The following is a 20,152-nucleotide window of genomic DNA, read 5'->3' as shown; positions in this document are numbered from 1 at the left end:
ATTTTTAAAGAAAAATAAATCAAGCTGGCGACAAAAAATAGATAATTTAGACTCGAGATTTCATGATACAATCAAGAAATGAAATACAAGTGAATTGTAAAGAATGAATCCATGACTTTTTTTTTCCTAGTAATAATGATTGTAAATTTTGCTTAAGACTTTTGCATTAATTATTTCATGTAACTTAAATTTTGAATATATTTATATTTTTATAAATTTGAATTATAATTCGACTCAAAAATTTTACACTATAATTTGATTAGAATAAAAAAAAAGGTAAGATTTGTGATTGTAATAAAAGGTATGAGATAATGTAATATTTTACCTTTTGGGATAAATTTTTTAAAGATTCAAAAAATATATTAGAGTTAGGATTTAAAAGTTATAAGTGATTATATTTTACTCTTTTTTATATTAAAATTTTTTTTCTTATTTTGCTGCGGACATAAACTTTATGATCCAAATAAATTTTTTTCTTATTTTTTTTCTCTTTTATAATATTTAATTTAAGTGATTATATATATCTTAAATTTCGTGACACGTGATCAATTATACACATTAAAATAAAAAGGAATAAAGAAAAATATGCAATGTATTAAACTATTATTATTATGCAATTCTGAAAGGTCAAATGTGTAGGTTTTTTTTTTCTCACACTTCTACTTGCACCTCTCCCTGATCATGATCATTCCCTTTCACTGATTGGAACATATCGTTGACAGGAAATTCATTATCGAAATTAGCAATCGGATCAAAATCAAAAGATGGGAAATTTTGTTCAGGCTTGGAAAACTCACAGTTCTTGAGCTCAATCCCATGGGCTTCAGGTACACCAATCCTTGCCTCACAAGGGTACGTAACAATAGGACCTGAAAAATCCAAACAACCCATTTGAATCTGGCCAGAGGCGAAAGGATAAATAAAGGCTGTGTTGGAAGCAGCAAGAGTGGGAGGAGGAGGAGAAGTATTGGCAGAAGCACATATAGGAGTGACCCCAGAAGCAGTACCATTATCCGTGGCTGCAATGATAGATGGCTCAGCCATGCGCAGAAGCCACTCAATGGTCTCACCATCAATCCTGTTACCGAGCTCCCAAGTGAGCTGAAAGATCCTAGCAGCACAGATAACCGGCAGCCGGATACGGCGGTCTCGACCATTCACCTTGGAGTGACGGTCTTTTCTGGGTTTGGCATTGAGTATGAGCTTGGTTTTTCAGGTTGTTGAAGTGTTTGGAGAAATGGGTTTCGCTCTCCTCCTTGGGGAGGGACTAGGAAGAGTCATGACATCCAACCATAAGAACTTTTAAGTTTTAACACATAGATTTAGACAAAAACTAGATTTAGACAAAACCTTGCGTACATCATTTATACTAGAGAAATTGCCAGACTAGGGTTTTTAGGGTTCATAAAGAAGGTGAGAGAGAAAGGGAAAGACCTGGCAAAATTTGTTTGTCCAATCTGTGAATGTAATATTCTGGTGGGTTTTGTACAAATGTACAATGAAATCTTGAGACTTGAGGTGACTTCTTTGTAACGCCAAAAAGTGATGTAAGCCCAGCATTGAGTTAACATTTGGTGAGCCACATTGTAAGACAATCCCAGCTAAATATTAATTATTCTAGTAGTAATTAATTATTCTAATAACCGTTAATTATTTTATTAATTATTAATAATTAATTATTTTTATAGTGATTTAAAATATAAGTATTCAATAAAAATTAACTATCAAGTATAAACATAATAGTATCATATTTTTAACTTTAGTCAAGAACCCTAAACACTACCTTAAAAGTTAGTAGGAAAAAAATTTCATAATCAATATATTCAATCTTCAAACGCTAATATAAACATTGATGCTATTGAAAAGTATAAATAAAAAAGATAATATTTTTACTATAGATAAAATACTAAATACTATGTTAAAAAGGTTGTTAATCCAATATTGGCTAACAATAGAAAAGGTAAACTGGCTTTGATTTTTGAGGAAGGTGTTTGATGTTTTACTTTCTTACTGAAAAGGGATTATAAGAAATGGTAATATGTAAGTTCTGTTGAAGAGGCTCACATTAACTCATTTAAGACCTTACTTTGCTTGAGGGCACGAAGGCACAGTTTAAGATTGTGACTGGGAGGATATATAAAAGGTTGGTTTAAAATTACTTTTTAAAAAATACTACCTTTTTAAAGTTATTGAAAAAACAATTAAAAAAAAATTATTTCACTGTTTTGAAATTTTTATGATAAAATTTAAATTTAAAAAGTCTTTATTTAACACTTTTTTATAAATTTTTTTTAATAATACTTCAAATAGGCGATAAGTAAACTGCAATCAATTATATATATATTTGTACTCACAAAAATTGAATCTTTCACTTTAAATATGAAAATTGATAAAAAAAATTAATTAAATTAAATTTTTATAAAATTCTATAATCCAAACAAGCAATATAAGATTAAAAAAAGGAGAAGAGAGGAAAGGAAAACAAATAGCAAGAAATTCATGAACAACAAATTCCATAACTTGGCAGGAAGTCCTTGCTCAACAGGAATTGCATAACTTGGCAGTAAATTCCAAACCCATTGAATCAAACAGAGCAGAAACAACACACTCATGGCAGGACATAAAAATCAAACATAGCATCTCTCTCAGTCGACTCAAGTAAACCCCCAAACTCCACTGCATAAGAGTTTTTGCAGCTCATATAGCAACCTCACTTGGCATGGAAAACCAAAAATGTCAGCAGACCTAGCTTTCTTCAGTGATATACGGAGCAAAACACAGTTGAAGCACATGTAACATACCAGTACCAGCGATGAGGAGAGCCAACGACATGGAGTAGTAACAGGGATGGCGAGAGAAGACGGTGATCCGTCGCTGATGAGTTAAGAAAAATGTCACTAATTTTAGCTGATTTGAATTATTACTGATTTTATTCCGTGGCCAATTGAGCAGCTAAATGTATTATTTTTTGTAGTCACTCGTGTTCTATTAAAGAAAAAAAATAAATAATTTGTTTGTATAATTTTCTCTTTTTTTTACAAAAAAATTATTTTCAATTGCTTGATTGCAGAAAAATATTTTGAGAGTCCCAAATACGTTGAAAAATATTTCTTGTTGTGCTCAGGACTCACAACTCTAAGTGAATTCTAAAAGGGTGTTCGATTCACACTTTTTATATAGTTAATAGTTGATAAATATCAAAACAAATGAATGAGTTGGATAAACAAATAAGACACTTTTTATATAGTTAATAGTTGATAAATATCTAAATAATTAAAAATTATAAATAAAATAAAATTAAAAGTTTAATTAAAATTATAAATTCTTATAAAAATAGACAAATACAAGTCTTCTGGTCTTATATTGATTTGCCCATCATGTTAGAAAGTTAAGACAATGAATGTGCTCATATAGATTAATTTTCCTGGTAAAGCAATATAGATTCATCTGCAAATACTATCCTATCTGCTTAACCTCACAACAGCAATGACGGTAAGTTTTTTTCATCCAGTTGTTGGAAATTAAGATAATTATTATTACAGAGAATATGAATGTGTAAGCCAGTTCAATTCGATCTATTATTCATCTTCAAATTAATATGCAGCCTTCCTCTGCGGTTAAAGAACCAGAAGATGTAGAATTTTACTTCTTGTAATGATCTCCTCTAACTTGAACACATTCTTGCATGCTACAAGATCTCAACAACTTCTCAGCTGTTTCAACAAAGCAGTGAATAGACTATTAACCAGATTCCATGAAATACACGAGTCTGCAAATTTGAGATCTTCACATTGATTTCCACAGATATTCTTCAACTTAATAATATGTATATTTGGCTGGAGAATCAAAAGCACTGTTAAAAAAAGCTACAACCAGGGCCACAAGATCAATTATCAACAGACCAAAAAGGGTAAACTTTTCATCCCCATAAACTACTACATGTTACTAAGTTATCCAACAAAGAAAAAGGCCAAGAATGGCAATTCTATATCCTTAAACTAGATTATAAGTTAGCCTATTTGCACCTAAGAACAGAAAGCAGAGCTATTTAAAAAATAAAAATCAAACAGAAGGTTGTGGAACCCATCCATCATCATTAATCACTCCCTCTCCAACTGCATCAACAAGGAAGTGAAAGACATGTTGGGCAAACTCCCATGTGCACCAGGAAACAAATCAAATTCACCCCTCAAATCCTCTTTTTTCCTCTCTGGCTCCACCACTGCCATTGGAATTCTCGCTATTTCTGTTTCTTCTCTTGTGGGTGCTGATAAAGTTGAAGCATACAAAGAATTAGAAGTAGGAAAGAACCCACCAGATAGAGAAGCACGAGAATTTAAAGAATCATGCAAAGGCGTATTACTCTTCTTTAATCCTGATATCTTCTTTTTTGAACGAGGCAAAGAACTAGCAGAATTACAAGCAGCATTACTGGTTTCTGAAGGCGAAACACAGAGTGTAGAATTAGTTGCAACTGCTATATTATCAGAACTGGTGGCCGCAGCGGTGGTGGCGGTGGGAAAGTGAGAGGCAGGCACGTGGTCGAGAAGCCACTCAATGGTCTGGCCACTGGTGCGGTGGCCGAGCTCCCGGGTCAGTTGGAAGATACGTGCTGCACAGTCCGCCGGGATACGTACACGGGTGCCACGGCCTTCCACCTTCTTGTGGCGGTCCTTAGAGTGGGGCTTGTTGAGAGAGAGGAGGAGTTCTTGAGTTTTGCGGGCGGTAACAGTGGCCGGTGTAGTGGTGGTCGTCGTGGTATTTGGAGGGAGGAGTTGTTGGGTTGCGGAGAAATTTGTGAAGAATTGTGATGGGTCGATTGGTTTCTCTTGAGAGGAGGAGACCATTGTTAGGGTTAATGGCGTTCTCAATAGCAAAATTTTAGAGGGAGATTGGGGTTTTATAATTAAAACATTTTTATACATATTAGGAAGAAAGAGAGTTTGAATTGAAATAAAATTATCACATAATTATATTATAAGTGTAAATCCCATATCATTAATGTGTTAAATTCTAAAAATTATTTCAATATTCTTAAAAATTATTTCAATATTTATATTAAAATTAATTTTAAATTAATTTTTAATTTTTTTAAAACTCTATTTTTGTTTTTAATAATAGCCCTAATAACAATAGAAAATAAAGGATAGAAAATAAACTATGAATAAACATCAAGGTTTTGAAATGCTTAATACAATAATCAATTTGAATTATGCGTTTACAAGCCTATCCTAGTGGTAGATAAACATTGCAACTCACGACAAAATCCCAAGTTTGAGTCTTCCTTCCCTTCCTTAGTAAACCCAAAAAAGAAAATTTGTACTAACAAACCAATCAAGAGGAGAAAAAAGAGTAGCATCCATGCCATGTATATGTAAATCAAGCCCATGCAGTCCTTGCTAAGAAAGCACCACAATGTAGAATTGGGAGTTGTTCATCTTTTGAGGGATGATCAAGTGGCCTTTTAACATAGACATTCATTCACTATTCAGAAACAAATCGGGTAAAAGATACCTGGGAAAACCGAGTCTTCGAATAGATCATCTCGAGCTTTGGCTCTCGCTGGTATTCAAGAACATCTATCTAAATCTTGGTGATTATTGAAAACAGTAAATTCAGGCACCTCCTCAATATCCCCTGTTGGCTAAAGGAATATGAAAAGAAAAATTAAATAAATAAACATCATGAAACTAAGGGTTTGCAAAAATGAAAAGAAAATGGTCAAAAACATACCTAGGAAAAAAGGGTCATAACTCATACCTGCCATAATTGCAATAAAAGCCATCGCAAAAAATCAATTATCATAACCAAGCAAAAAAGCTTCCCTGCCCAAGCACCACAGGAGAGATACCTAATAAACAAAAAATGTTAGCAAGCCTCAAAATTCTTGATGAACTTTAATTGACTTCAGACTCTTGGACATTGCATACCAGCAATTATAACTTCAAATTCACCATAAAAATTTTCTCAGGAGAACCATGCATGAATGGCAGAAGTAAAACAATTAAGCTTCAGACTAACCTTATTTTTATTGCATCATTATGCTTCCACAAAATTAGATGGCTCAAATGTTCTTTATTTTTAGATCACATAAGCACTAAATACAGGCACTTTAGTTTCTTGTTATGCAAATAAATCTATACAAAACAGATCAGCCAGTCGACATAATAAGCTCATCTTAATAAATTGTACAAAATATGATTATCTGATAATAAAATATGTTGCATTTGCAGACCGTGAGAGTTGCTCTAAAAAATTTTGATTTGGGCATTTCAAAGCACGGTCATATACAATCTCTGTTCTTTTGTCGACATCATGCCAACTGTAGAGTTTCTTCATCTAATAGCAAACATTAAAACAAAAATTAGACCATTGCACAAGTTGTAAAAATTTTCATAAAGATCCAGGTTACCGTAAATAATTTACCACACTTGCACGCTCATGCATAACTTGTGGGTCAATTTTTGCAAGAAGAGAAATTGCCTTTCTAATTGCTTGTACCATATCACCAGGATCTGGTTCTGCAAGTACAATCACGTCATCTGGTAGAACCTACAATGGAGAAAAAAGTTTGTTGGCCACATAGTTTAGAATTTTCAGAAATTTAATCACTCCAACATGCTATTAGCAAATATTTAAAACTAATAAACATGCACAATCATATTAACCAGATTGGAGAAAGTTGCCTCATGATACATGACTCTGGGACACCTCCTACACGTCTACTGACTGTCAATAATCCACAACTAGCAGCCTCTAACATTGCTATGCAGAATGCTTCGGTTAAAGAACGATCAAAAGTGTGAAAAAAAATAAGGCAAACAAGAAAAAAATGATATTACAATAATTCAATGGAAATATAAATCATGCTAAAGCAATTGAAGAAAGGAATATCTCTGGGGAAACTACTCTGACTTAATAACGCATGAACCGCTACCTCTTAATGTGAGTTACCGATTGATCTCTCTGTTTTCATTTTCAATATCATGCAGTTATTAACACCCCATTTGATTCAAATGAATTAGAAATTAGAAACATAGAATTCATTTTAAGTGAATGCTAGTTAGAATTTGCTTGGAAATGAATTCTTGTGCTTAGTATGATACAACTTTAAATGACGACTTCAATTGAATTCCCTATACTTCATGTTTGATATAATTTTATAACTCAAGTTCATTTATCCGTTCCTAAAATATCATCAATGAGAAAAAAATCGTGACTTCCTAAACAATATATTGGATTAAATTTATCCTTATTATATAATTTAAAATTAATTTATTTTTATTTTCAAAAGAGAGAGAGTGGGAAGGGAGAGAGAGAGAGATAGATAGGAGAAAGAAAGAAAATGTGGGAGAAAGACAATACGATATTGACATTTTGATCGAAAAATGTGATTGTTTTAATTTTATGGAATTCATTAGAAATTTCACCTATTTTGATAAGAATTGGATTTAGTTGAATTCAATTCCATAGAATTGAATTTATGAAATTGAAATTGAAATTGAAATTTTTTTTTTTCCAAATCAAACATGCAAAACATGGAATTCAATTGAGTTCTAGAAAATTTTGAGGAATTCATTTGAATCAAACAACGTGTAAACAAATTGAGCATTTGAGAGCTTCTCTCTGTGTGTTTCCTTTTCCGATATTCAGTCCAAAAAAGCAACATATATTTCAAGAACTAAGAAGTGGGATATCCTTAATTCCATGCCTTAAAAGCCAAGACATAGATTCAGACCATTACTAGGTCCTATTATTAGGCCCCAATTAGATCAATATCTGCCACATTTAATTTGTTCAGAATGTTCTAACTCCTTTAATAGAAAGCTAAATATAAACTTGGGCCTGAATGAAGATTTCATATTTCACAGAATCTCGATTCCTTGTGGTTCTATAAATAATTTGGAAGAACATTCACAAGTCAGAATACTCTTCAAGGGGAGAATAGTGGATCTTTTCATCATATGACTTAAACCTCCCCCTACCCCCATCTAATTTTCCAAATCTCAACATACCTTTTCCTGGTCAGCATTAGCTGTTCCTCCTTCAGGTTTAATTTAGCAGTTATCTATATGGTGAGCGCAATGCCCATAATTTGTTGTTTTAGCCTTTTCATCCATTCTTTTTATTTCCTGAATGATTATAAAAACCTGTGGTTGTGCAATGTAAAGCTCTGTTTAAGCCAGAAAATATGCAATAAAACTGGCATCTTTTACAGTATTTCTGAAATGAACTAAAAAGAGGGATGGAAGACCAAAATTTTTTACCTTCTTTAAGGAAAGCTGCTACACACCCACTTGCTATGTTTATTTGCAACAAAAGGCCCTAAGAGCTATTGCTATGGTACACAAGTCATATTGTCCATGACAAAGAAAGGTTAAGCCTATAGCAAGTGAAACTATTTTTCTTTGTGACCAAGTGATCAAAAGTGAAATCTAATAATTATCAGCTGATCAGGAATTTAAGTGAACTTTCATATTGAAGAACTTCAATTGCAAGTAAATTGATCAAGCAGCCAAATCAAATGGTACAAATTAAATTCAGAGTTAAGAAACTGTAGAAGCTTTTATACCTGTTTAAGAATATATGGCCAGAAATCAGGACAAAACGTACACAAGCATGGGGCACAGCACCAGCATTTCGACTCGATCTTGAAGAGAATGCTTCTCCCTCATCTCCTCCAGCCGCACACATTTAGGTCCATCTCCACCAACAACAAAACGAACCTCAATACAAGTTTCCCAATGAGTTGACACAATATATATATATATATATATATATATATATATATATATATATATAATAAGAACAGAATTTACCTAGATCGAAATAAATAGACTTAACAGAGACTAGCCCTAGTTACAGAACAAAGATGGCATCCAGTTCATATGGTGAAACCCTTTTTACCGCAAAGTTTTACACATCAATTATGAGAACTACTTGAGATAACCAAATAAGGGCACAGAAGCAAGTGTTGATCTTTATTTCAAATGAAAATCAAAGTATGTTAAAAATATGAAATTTTATTAATGTGATATTGATATTGAAATTTCAGGAAATGAAATGATTCACCAAAGTGTGTCAAGAATAACCGAATTTTGTTGATATAAACGAAACATCCGTGAAAGAATTATATCCACTTTTCAAATCCAAGAGAGAAAACTCTCAAATAGTCAAAATTTTGAACTTTAAAAAGAGAGTCTTATCGTGTGAGGCTTCCTGCATTACAGGCTTTAAGGAGAGTCAGTGATGTAGGAGAGGTTAAGGAAGCTTTATGTTTGACAAATCTCAAAAAATTTATAAGTTTTGGGGTTCTAATTTAAGTGTGAAGGGAAACATGGTTAAGAGTTTGAATTAGATATATTGAAGACAGGAAAAACTGCTGGTTGTTTTGAACCTGAGAACAGTACCTAAAGTGCTGCAGCAGCAGAAGAATGAAGCAGTGGCATACAGGGAAGGAAAAAGAGTAAGGAGAGAGATACGAAGTAGGCAAAAAGCCTTTCTAATCAAGTACTTATAATTCCATCATCAAAAGCTGAAGAAAAAAAAAACTGCTTTCATAAGTAATTACACACTTAACAAAAAGCCTTTCTAATCAAATACTTATAATTCCATCATCAAAAGCTGAAGAAAAAAAAGCTGCTTTCATAGGTAATTACAGACTTAATAACTATAATCCTAATCGGAGTTAGGACTCCCAAATAGAAAAATCCACACAATACTAAATAAGAAACAACCTAAATTTGCTCATTTTGGCATTCCTCTCATTTGGATTTAGGAATCCCAAACTAGAAAAAGCTCTAAAATAATTCTAAATAGGAAATAAATAGTCCTGAAAACTATCAAGGGCACTAATTCTTAGACCAAAAATTTGCTTTAGATTTCCAAAGAGGATAATATCTTTCCAGCCATGACAGGGCCACTGCATCAGTTAGATATAAGCATCCTTCCCCTTCTATTGGGCAGGTTCTTTCAGAGGTTTGAATCCATGACCTGCAGGTCACAATGATGACCATGAGGCATGCTAAATATCAAATAAACGCCAGCGCAAAAAAAGTAACAGGCCATCTGCTGCTAGAAGCCAAGTATTTAATTGAAGGACTCCACCAGGAGGTCCTCTCAACTCGTTGCTAGTTCTTCCAGAAGGGATGGGATTGAAACCCATGATAAAAGCAAACTTGCTATGGCACCAAAGTCACAAATGAGTAAATGATACATGAAAACAAACTTCTCACGAATTTCATGAGAAAAGAAAATGTATGTGAACATTTTACTTCTCGCAAGACTATACCTGAATTTTCCTGAATTCTATGTGAAAAAGCAATATTGTAGATTTAGTCTACGTATACATTTTTCACAGCTGATTCATGAAGCTTATTGTCCTAAGGAATGGAAATCATCAACCATGCTTTACACATTGCTCTTTTTTTTAAGTTGATAAAGAAGCTGAGGAAGAGCAGAAAAATGAGCTCAATAAAGAGCATGTAGCATCTTCCTGACAAAAAAAAAAAAAAAGATCCAACAGAATTGGAACAATGGAAACTTTGTGACTATGAACGAGTACATAAGAGATATTCCTAGTATTCTTCGAGACTATAAATGAATCAAAATTTACTCCAACATCATGTTAAACCTAACATCACAAAAATCAATATTTGTATTGGAACAACATAAAGGCAAAATAGCACAGGATTACAAAGTAAAATTAGGAGTGAGAGTATATCGTCCAGAAGAACTAGTCACACTTATTTCTTATTTTATTTTATTTTATTTTTGGAGTGGAGGGTGTTGATATGATGAAAAATGATAGTAAATTTATTGATCCATCATTATGTAGATGGGCATATTCCACCCAGTTGCCTAATCTATGCTGTTTTGAAAAATTACTTATTGCTTAAATAGAAGAAAAACCATTGTGCCAAGAAACCACAAAAGCAAATGCAAATGCCTTAAAGGTGTAAAAGCACAAATAAAAGCCCGAATGATAACATGGTCAGAACAACTTACATTGGATGCAAATGGCAAACTTCGGGAATGACTTCAACAAGTAAGTCTGCACCCTTCCGATAAACCAGTCTACTTATGACAACAATAACAATTTCATTACCCTGAGGTCGCTCAGGACCAGGCTTGAACATGGCAGACTCTACAGCATTTGGTATCACAAAGACCCTTTCTGGATGTAGACCTGATCGTAGCACTGTGTTCTCCTTGCTTGGATGAGAAACACAGATGGCCTGGCTCACATCTGCCAGAGTAAACAGTAATACTTTGTTCATGTGTATGCTCCCAACATCAGCAAAACCATAGAGGGAATGATCAGTAAAAACAACTCTGTATCCCATAGTTGGTGCATGCATCAAAGCTTCATGACAAAGAGTCGAGAAAGCTTGATGACCATGCACCAAAGATATTTTTTCTCGAATAAGAATAGTCCTTACAATTGGAAGTGTCCCATAAAACGTTGGTAATGTGTTCTGCATAAGAAATGGTTTCCATGGTACATAGTAAACTTTCACGCCACCAGTCATGTATCTGACCCCAGATCGATTACCACAGGCATGAGTCATAACAACCACCTGAAAACTTACATATTAAATAATTTATGAAGTCAGCAATATCTAAAAACCAACAAGGAAATTAAATTTGATGCTACTTTCAGGCAGATACAAGGCTCAACAACCAATACACTGGAAGCAAAATGATAAGAAAAACCAGAAAAGAAAAGTTGAACAAAGGAATAAAGACAAATAAGAGTGGGCAATTGTCAATGAAGTTCTACCTGTTTTGGGGGAAAAAAGCAAAAAAGAGAGAAAGTAAGGTTGGTAAGAACTTTTTAGGAAATAAATTACTCTATATCTTACCAAACAAAAGGAAAAATATTTAAAATAATTTATGTCCAACTTATTCCCCATTAATTCATTTCTCAACCAAATATATGCATTTCCCAAAATCTTCTTCCTCGGTCCCTGCATTCTACCAATGCCTAATAAGTAATAACACAGCAAGCTCGAAGACAAAGTTGACAAATTTACAAACTGACTGACAACCTCTAACCTTGTGACCAAGCTTTAATAGACATTGTGATAGGTAATAGAATCGGTTTTCCACGCCACCTAAGTTGGGATAGAAAAAATCTGAAACCATCAAGATTCTGTGCTTCCGATCTGCCATTAAGTCTATCAATCACCTGTAGTAAAAATAATATTCTATTTATGACAAGGACATCATGCATCCATGAGACAAGAACTTGAAATACATGGATACAGATTACAGTCAAGTAGTTTACAAATTAATGGAACACACTAGTAAGTGGTGACAGTATATAGAAATAGACAAATAGTAACGATAGTACTCTAAAATTGAAACAATCTTTGTCACACTGTACTTCAATCATCTACGCATATATGTAAACAGTAAGCAGCTCCAACCTTCAAACTTCTTCAACATACAAACATATAAACAATGAAACAGAAAGTTCACTGCCAGTTGTTGCCAGCAGAGAAGTAAGAATTTTTTTTTTTTTATGATGACTCGTTTATCTCTTGATGGCTTAAGAAAAAATATTCAAAAGATTATCAGTGCTTTCAATTGAAAGAAACAAATTGAATTTGCGAGATATTCTACCAACAACCAGTGTGAACCAATGTCAGCTTGCAAATACACGCACAAAAGGTATGAGAATTTAATCAAATCCTGGAAGGAACTTTAAGAGGCATCCACTCACCACAAAGTAACCAAAAGCAGTATATTACATCCGTACAAGGGTATATTACATCCGTACAAGGCACAAGAGTTCAGCAGATAGAGAGAGAGAGAGAGAGAGAGAGAGAGAGAGAAATTTGCAATAGAGAAGGACACAATTTAATGCATTTGGTATTATTGAAGCTGTTTCGATTGAGAAAAGCACTCCCAAAAATCCTTTGATTAAAAGCAATTAAAATTTGATTTTAACACTTTTTTCTGACATGTTTTGGACATAAAAGCTCCAAAACAACTAAAAAGTAGTTTCTAATTGTTTGTTGGAGGCAGTCTCAAGAGGCCAACCCAGTTTTTCTTTTTTCTTTTTTTCTTTTTTTCTTTTTTTTTTTTAGGAGATGCAACATATACTGCATTGCAAGACCTCAGGGGCATCATTTCAACAAGCTAACCAAAGAAGGCTAGGAGTGGCAGTAAGCCAATTACAAGGCAATTGATTGTGCATACAAAAATTAGCTAGAATTTATATGTGAAATTAAAAAAAATAAAACCTTACGTTGAAAACAAAACAACGCCATCTATTAGGCTTTCTCTGCATAATAGAAATTTTTTAGTGCACCATATGTACTCTATAATTTGTCTTTTTAGATATGGACTTTAAGAAAGGATAATAAATAGCACTTCCCGGTCACTTTTGAAAAGTTGGCCTGAAGGCATTCAAACAAAGATTTGGTAATTTATTTGCAGAACAATGCTCTAAACAAACATTATGAACTTCAGCCTAGAGTTTTCCTATAAAAATCATCCAAACCAATTTAAATGCCAGAAAAATAATTACAGAATAATTCAACAGGCCCAAATAAAATTTTGGCAGGAATCCTACCAAATGTGAAGAAGATAAACAATTCTCTCTATAAAAAAATGCCTTTTAAATAAGAATGAGAGATTCAAAAATTAATGTCCATCATTTGTTGATAATACACTGTCGCAAGTAAGTCCTCTCCATTCTATCACACACATTCTGGAGCCCCGCTCCATGCCAAATGAAACAACCAAATCATGGATGAGAATATGATCACCAATTTTACCAATAATAATAAAGGAAATGACCAGAAAATTTTTTAAAAAATGAAGTAATAAATAAAATTATACAGTGTTTCTCCCAAAATAAGAGTTGCAGAGATGAGAATGTTAAGGTAAATGAGTGGCCATACTAGATTAGATAAAGTCTGTAATGAGAGTGTTAGAGAAAAGGTAGGAGTGATGTCAATTGAGAATAAGTTGAGAGAATGGAGATTGAGGTGGTTTGGTCATGTGAAGCGTAGACATACAGAGGCTCCAGTTAGACAAGTAGAGCAGAGTAGGTTAGAGGATAAAAAGAAAAAAATGAACAGACCTAAATTGACTTGGAGGAGAGTAGTACAACATGATCTAGAAGCATTTCACATCACTGAGGATTTAACCCAAAATCGTTTAGAGTGAAGAAAGCGAATCCATATAGCCGATCCCAAATTTTTGGAATAAAGGTTTAGTTGATTTAAGTGTTTCTCCCAATAACATCAAGTGCTTGCCTAATATTATCTTCATCTTGGACTCTGTAATATTTAAAAATAATATAAAATAAATAAAATAAAACGGAAAGGAATCATAAAAGATTTTCTGAGCTTGTGCAATCAATTTCTTTTTGCAACATGATATTCCTATAATCAGACTAATATCAGTCCCAAACTAAACCGGGGCCACGAAAAACTTTATACCAGTACATAACAACCCAATGTTCCCAACCCCGTGTAGATATGCAGATTGCAACATCTTTAGGCTTCAGAACATTACAAAAGAACCTAAAAAAAGAGGAAAAAAGGACCATAAACTCAGGGAACTACAGGTATGCTATTATAAGCCTCTCTTGCTTCAAGCACGTCTGGGCAGTATCGCTCTATAAGAATTTCAACCTGGTCAGCAAATGACTTATTCCCATGCTCCCCAATGTGTTTGACCATTTGGTTCAATCTCTTTCGGCACAAATCACCAGATCTATGATCCAAAAGATTGTCCCAGTCTACATCTTCAATGCAGCAAGCGTCCAAGTTATAAAGTGCAATCACAAGATGGTAGTCATCTACATCAAGCCATTTACCTTCAGCTACCATAGGTGAAGTTAACTGGTGATACCATTTCATGCAGCACATGGGAGTAGCTCTAGTCCCCAACTTCTCACTGATTGCTGTCCAACAGATATTATCTCGCAACATTCCATGTTTGGATGATTTCATTTCCTCACAAGCTTTCATACGCAAATCCATGTTCACCAAATCAAATAAATTCTGGTACTCATCTTGGGACCACTTTCCCCTTCTCCTATTGATAACTTTTATTCTCCGCCATGTATCCTTCACATGAATCCTGTGTTTGCCAAGTGCTTCAGCCAAAGTTTTCCAATCAGAACCATGTTTCTCATGAAACTTATGCACGAGTTCATACTCTTCTGGGGTCCAAGATCCTTTTTCATCCCTTTCAAACAAGATATGGGCTCGATTATAGACACTCAAATAAGGCCTCCAAGGTAAGGCTGCCCCTATTTCCTTCCAACAATTTTTAAGTTCAGGGTACTTTTTACAGCTCAGAACCATCTGTAGGCCTTCTTCACCTAATCCATGAGCATCCATGTAGTTCAAAACAGCCTCTTTAACCATCTCATCTTCCTCATGTGAGAATCGCTTCCCTCGCACCATTTCCTCTTTCTGAACAGTATTACTGCTTGGACCATCATCAGATAAAGGGAAAACCTCCACCTCTTCAGAAAAACTTACTCTCTTAGATGTCCCTTTCAGTGTAGACTTTTCCAATGGATTGGTACCCTCGACACCTTTGCCCATTCTCTGTTCTCTATCACTACCTTTTCCTTCTGAACCATTTACAACTGACTTGACCTTCTTCTTCTTCTTGACTTTCTTAACAGTATGGTCTTCTATTTTTCCACCTCCCACTTTATTTTCAATTGAATATTCATTACCTTCATTTTCTCCCATTGGATTACTTTTACTACCTAATTTCCCATTCATTTTCTCCTGCAATGCAGCTGCCAAATCAACATTATGTTTTTCCCTTTTTTTACTCTTCTTCCTTGAATGCTGAACCTTTTCCATAATATTTCCAACATCTTTTTGATTAATTTCATTAATCATTGTCCCTGTATCACTAACATCCTTATCTCTTTTTCGTTTCTTTCTCTTCTTTTCATCTTTTCTTCCGTCTTCTGCATTAAAAGCATGAGCACCTAGGTTTTCATCTTCACCTGAATCTATATTACCTCCATTTTCCTCTATTGCATTGCTAAAATTACCAGGTGTTTCAGCCATGAGTTTCAGTGATTTAGCCTCCAAATTAACAATAAGCTGCTGCTTCTTTTGCTTCCTCTCCATCCTCGCAGACTCATCATGGTCCATGATATTTTCATCCAGGTGATTTCTTCCATTTTCATTTTTATCTTTGCTCTTTTTCTCCTTGTGCTTCTTTTTTCTATATTTTAGTACTCCGGACTCAAAATTGCGCTCCATATACTTCTTGCCATCCTTCTGCAAGCTCACCTTCTCCCCTACTCCAGTGCGACCCTCCTTCAAATTTTCTTTACTTGCACCAATTTCCCAACCACCATCACATGCCTTGTCTCGCTTCCTAACTTTCTGAGATACTACATCAGATTCAGCATTAATCTTCTTTGATTTCCTTTTCTTCTTCTTCTTCCTATTCTTCTCTATCTCATGATTACTTAGATCTATGTCACCATCTAGGCCAACAGCCCCAGTATCAGTAGCACTTAGCTCAACGTCATCACCATTAGCCTCATGCCTCTTAGTCTTCTTTTTCTTATGCTCATTACTCAAAGTCAAACCTTCCCCTGTACTCACAACTGATGAATTTGCACAAGCATTTACATCCTTCGAGGAATGCATTCCATTGTTCATTTTCTCTCCCTCATGCCCTTTCCTCCCAACAGTTTTACTGCCCATGTAGATAAGAATTTCCTTCAAACCTTTTGACTGGTTATTGTCAATCCCTCATACAAATCTGAAAACAACAGATACACAAGGAGAAGTCAGATAACCAGTCATTTCAATAATTAATATAAACCCCTTCATAAAATTTCAAATTTTACAACCCCATTGGCTTAAAATGTGCTATAAAACACCAATTTACATAAGGGGGTCCATATGAAACCATCTCCACAATCAGCATATGCAGCGGGTCAATACACATTCTAATTGGGCAATCCGAAATCCCTTTCAGTATTTCCATACCTCCACCTAGTGAACACCCAAAAAAAAACAAAAAATTGTCGCCTCCAATTAAACCCTAAATCATAAAATCCAAAATAACAAACACCTAAAACCCTAAAATATCTACAACCTAACCCACGACACACTAAGAACCTCTTGATGTGCCTTGAAAACGAGAGAAACACAAAAAAATACACTAAACAAAGGAGCAAACAAACTTCTGAAAGCTAAGATATACGGATCGAGAGAAACACACTTAAGGTAAAATGGGTTAAAGCACATGCATCAATTTGAATCGCATCAAAAACCAAAAGGCCGATATATTCTGTTATAGAAACAGAGTAAAGATCCACAAAGATGAAACCACAAGGCTTAAAGGGATTGGGATTTAGTTTTACCTAGTTATAGAATCAGCTTTCGAATTAGCAACTGAAATCTTTCACCAGGGAGCGCTAAAAAGCTATGCATGCTTACATAGAAGGTGGAGGATTGTAGGGATGTACAATCAGTAGGTTCGATTTCGAACGGAATTAATTATATTTATCAACCGACCTGGACCGTAGTGTTGATTGAACCGAACTGAACCAAACCGATATATTTCAATTCAATTCGGCCAATTTGTGTCGTATTGTAGCAATTATTTGAAATTGCAGATAGAATGCTTACAGCAACAAAATGCAACAAGCTGTTGAAATTGAAAGAATAAATAAATTCTAAGCAAAAATTGAAAGAACAAAAGCTGTTCAAATTGAGTAGTCACGAAATGACGATCCTGTAGTTGCATTATACATTCACAATCAGTTGGTTCCGTTTACGAGTTCACAGTTTCTCAACATGCATCCACAACACACAAATCACGGCTCAGAAGTATACAATAAAATGGACTTACCAGTCGACTCAAGATGGTAGCTGAAAGCAGAGAGAAGGCGTCGCTGTCACAATTCACAGTCAAGGCAAAGGCACACACATCAATGGAGAAGGCGCAGATGGGGAATCGAGGATGCGGCGCAGGCACAGATGATGAACTCTCTGAAAGAGGGGCAGTCTGCACTCTCAACCAGAACTCTCAGAGACTAGATACGCATGCGGGTTGCGGGAACTCCCTGACAAGGGAGCAGTCTGCACTCTCAACCAGAACTCTAAGAGACTAGAGAGGCATGCGGGTAGCGGGATGGGGCAAATTGGGGAATCGGGGGGATGCAGGGGCAGCGCAGGCATGGCAGAAGCGGACGACTTGAAGAAAATAATGGAGGTTGGGAAAGACCTAACAAATAAGTACATTTATGAAAGGTCACATGTTCATTTAGCCCCGTTTCTCGTGTATAGGGTTTTTTTTTTTTTTATAAGCATGCTCGTTTATTTAATATTGTGAAAAAATAGTATTAATATAATAATAAACAAATAAAATAAATATTATTTCCTCCAAAAGGACATGGCCCTGTAATTTTTATTCCTAGAATGGCAATTGTTCTTAATCATATTCGACTAGCTCCAAATTCGATCGATTTTTTTTTATTTTGTTTTAATTTTGATCGAGTGAAGGATATGACAATAAGAATACCATGACTTGCTTCACATGACGATATATTATTATATTTTATTAAAAATAATTTATTTATATATATTTATTTATATATATTTAAATATTATGATTTTAATAAAAAATATATATTATTAAATTTATATTTAAAATTTATATTTTTTAACTTATATTATATAATAATAAATTAAAAAAATAAAAAGAAAAGTTCTCATAAAGAAATTTGCTTGCTTCGATTTCGAACGCTTATGAGGTAAGGAAGGGGGAGCCGCCCTCGCCCATCCTCACTCTGACTTATCTCGTTGCTATTTCAACTCAAATCAGGCTAACCTCACAATAGAGATACTATACTATCACTTACCTATTCCCTTTCTGCCTCGATCAATCTTGCCTCTTCTGCAACAAGAAATTCAAATGCCCAATTTATCACCCTTAACTTAGGTTTAATTATTTAAATAATATGTTTTTAAAAATTTTTACCAAAATAATGTAAATATAAAATTATTTATAAATATAATGTGTGCTTGTAAAAATATCAACTGAAAAGGTAATTTCAATGATTAACTAATAACTATAAAATCACAAATTCAAGAAGTAATTTGACTAACAAAATTAGTCAATTTCAAGGGCAAAGTTAATAAAATCATGTTTCAGCATAAACGTATCAGTATAGTAGATATACACAAAGTCGTCAGTCAAATTAGCATTTTCAGAGTGTGTCAGATTGCTTATGAAAATGCCATTCCAACTGACGTTTTCTTAAACATGTGTCAAAATTTATCAAAACTTTAAAATATGTGATATACAGAAAATTTATTACCCCACCGACACACTAAACCTTCAATGCAAATTTAAGTTCCTTCTCCTCTACTTAGAATGCAAATTTTAGAAATATAGAGAGAAGATTGTGAAGCTTTTAGAGTTCTCCTGTTACTTCCAAACTTTTATTTTTTCTTTTCCTTCTCTTTTCTCTCTTATACAATAATTTCCTTAGTTCTTCATATATTTAGTTTGATTAATGCATATAGATTTCTCTCTTTTTTTTTTATAAAACATTTTATGTTATATTTATTAATTTTATGTCTATTTATTGTAATAAATAAACATACAAATATTTATTTTGAAATTATTCCTTAAAATGAAAATTAATGAATAATTTCAAATAAATTAAGAGTATTGTAACTATATTTTATTTACATTTTTTTATGAGTGTAATTTTCTTATTTTAATTTATATTATAAATATAAATATTTATATTATAAATATTTCAATATTAAAAAAATTATAAAAATATTTTAAGGAAAAGTTTCACATAAATTCAGGTAATGTAAATTTAAGTTATATTTGGAAAAAAAAAAAAAAGAAAGAAATCAATAAAATAAGGAAATAAGAGAGCACCTGATGCTCAAGGGATAGACAGCCTTCAATTTTGAAGACTTATTTGTAGTTTTTAAAGCTAGCAACAACTCGCGGGCAACAAAAACTCACGCATGAGTAGAGGAAATAAATTTTTTGCATCCCTGAAACATTTCTTTTCCTATGCATTGCTATAGGGTTGTAATTTTCTCTTAAAATCGCCAAATAAAATGATAATTTTAGTGTATAAATTGACACAATTAGTTGATGTGACAACATA

General features: G+C 33.7%; 2 protein-coding genes and 1 pseudogene across 9 annotated transcripts; all 3 read right to left on the bottom strand.

Annotated features, from left to right (window-relative positions):
- Positions 1–552: 552 nt before the first annotated feature.
- Positions 553–1,445, bottom strand: LOC131180277 (transcription factor PCF1-like; annotated as a pseudogene).
- Positions 1,446–3,355: 1,910 nt separating this feature from the next.
- LOC110659937 (transcription factor TCP22) lies at positions 3,356–8,760 on the bottom strand. 7 transcript variants are annotated; one of them, XR_009145308.1, is made up of 5 exons: positions 6,669–8,558; positions 6,413–6,552; positions 5,761–5,851; positions 5,515–5,644; positions 3,356–3,713 (listed from the first exon to the last, which is right to left on the bottom strand). XR_009145308.1 is itself a non-coding variant. In XM_058138879.1 (2 exons), exons 1-2 carry the CDS (start codon positions 4,923–4,925, stop codon positions 4,101–4,103), a joined length of 729 nt encoding a protein of 242 aa, XP_057994862.1. In that variant the 5' UTR covers positions 4,926–4,965; the 3' UTR covers positions 3,769–4,100. The 7 variants fall into 7 exon arrangements, 1 of the variants encoding a protein (XP_057994862.1); XR_009145391.1 differs by lacking the exons at positions 3,356–3,713; positions 6,669–8,558 and adding exons at positions 3,769–4,267; positions 8,573–8,760 and having other exon boundaries at positions 6,427–6,552; XR_009145206.1 differs by lacking the exon at positions 3,356–3,713 and adding an exon at positions 3,769–4,267.
- Positions 8,761–14,341: 5,581 nt separating this feature from the next.
- Positions 14,342–18,200, bottom strand: LOC110659935 (DNA-binding protein REB1). 2 transcript variants are annotated; one of them, XM_021818044.2, is made up of 2 exons: positions 17,866–18,200; positions 14,342–16,767 (listed from the first exon to the last, which is right to left on the bottom strand). In XM_021818044.2, the coding sequence occupies exon 2, from the start codon at positions 16,707–16,709 to the stop codon at positions 14,571–14,573; it is 2,139 nt and encodes a 712-aa protein (XP_021673736.2). In that variant the 5' UTR covers positions 16,710–16,767; positions 17,866–18,200; the 3' UTR covers positions 14,342–14,570. The 2 variants fall into 2 exon arrangements, with proteins under 2 accessions (XP_021673736.2, XP_021673737.2); XM_021818045.2 differs by lacking the exon at positions 17,866–18,200 and adding an exon at positions 17,375–17,769.
- Between the last annotated feature and the right edge of the window lie 1,952 nt (positions 18,201–20,152).

The sequence above is a fragment of the Hevea brasiliensis genome, chromosome 1, assembly GCF_030052815.1.
Source record: "Hevea brasiliensis isolate MT/VB/25A 57/8 chromosome 1, ASM3005281v1, whole genome shotgun sequence".
NCBI lineage: Eukaryota > Viridiplantae > Streptophyta > Magnoliopsida > Malpighiales > Euphorbiaceae > Hevea > Hevea brasiliensis.
The sequence above is the reverse complement of the archived record's forward strand: the minus strand, read 5'-3'. Positions and strand labels throughout refer to the sequence as shown.

Coding starts and splice junctions, on each gene's coding strand:
- LOC110659937 (XM_058138879.1), bottom strand. CDS start 4,925: ATGTATAAAAATGTTTTAATTATAAAACCCCAATCTCCCTCTAAAATT. Junction 4,268..4,363: donor GATATCAGGATTAAAGAAGA/GTAATACGCCTT, acceptor CAACTTTATCAG/CACCCACAAGAGAAGAAACA.
- LOC110659935 (XM_021818044.2), bottom strand. CDS start 16,709: ATGGGCAGTAAAACTGTTGGGAGGAAAGGGCATGAGGGAGAGAAAATG.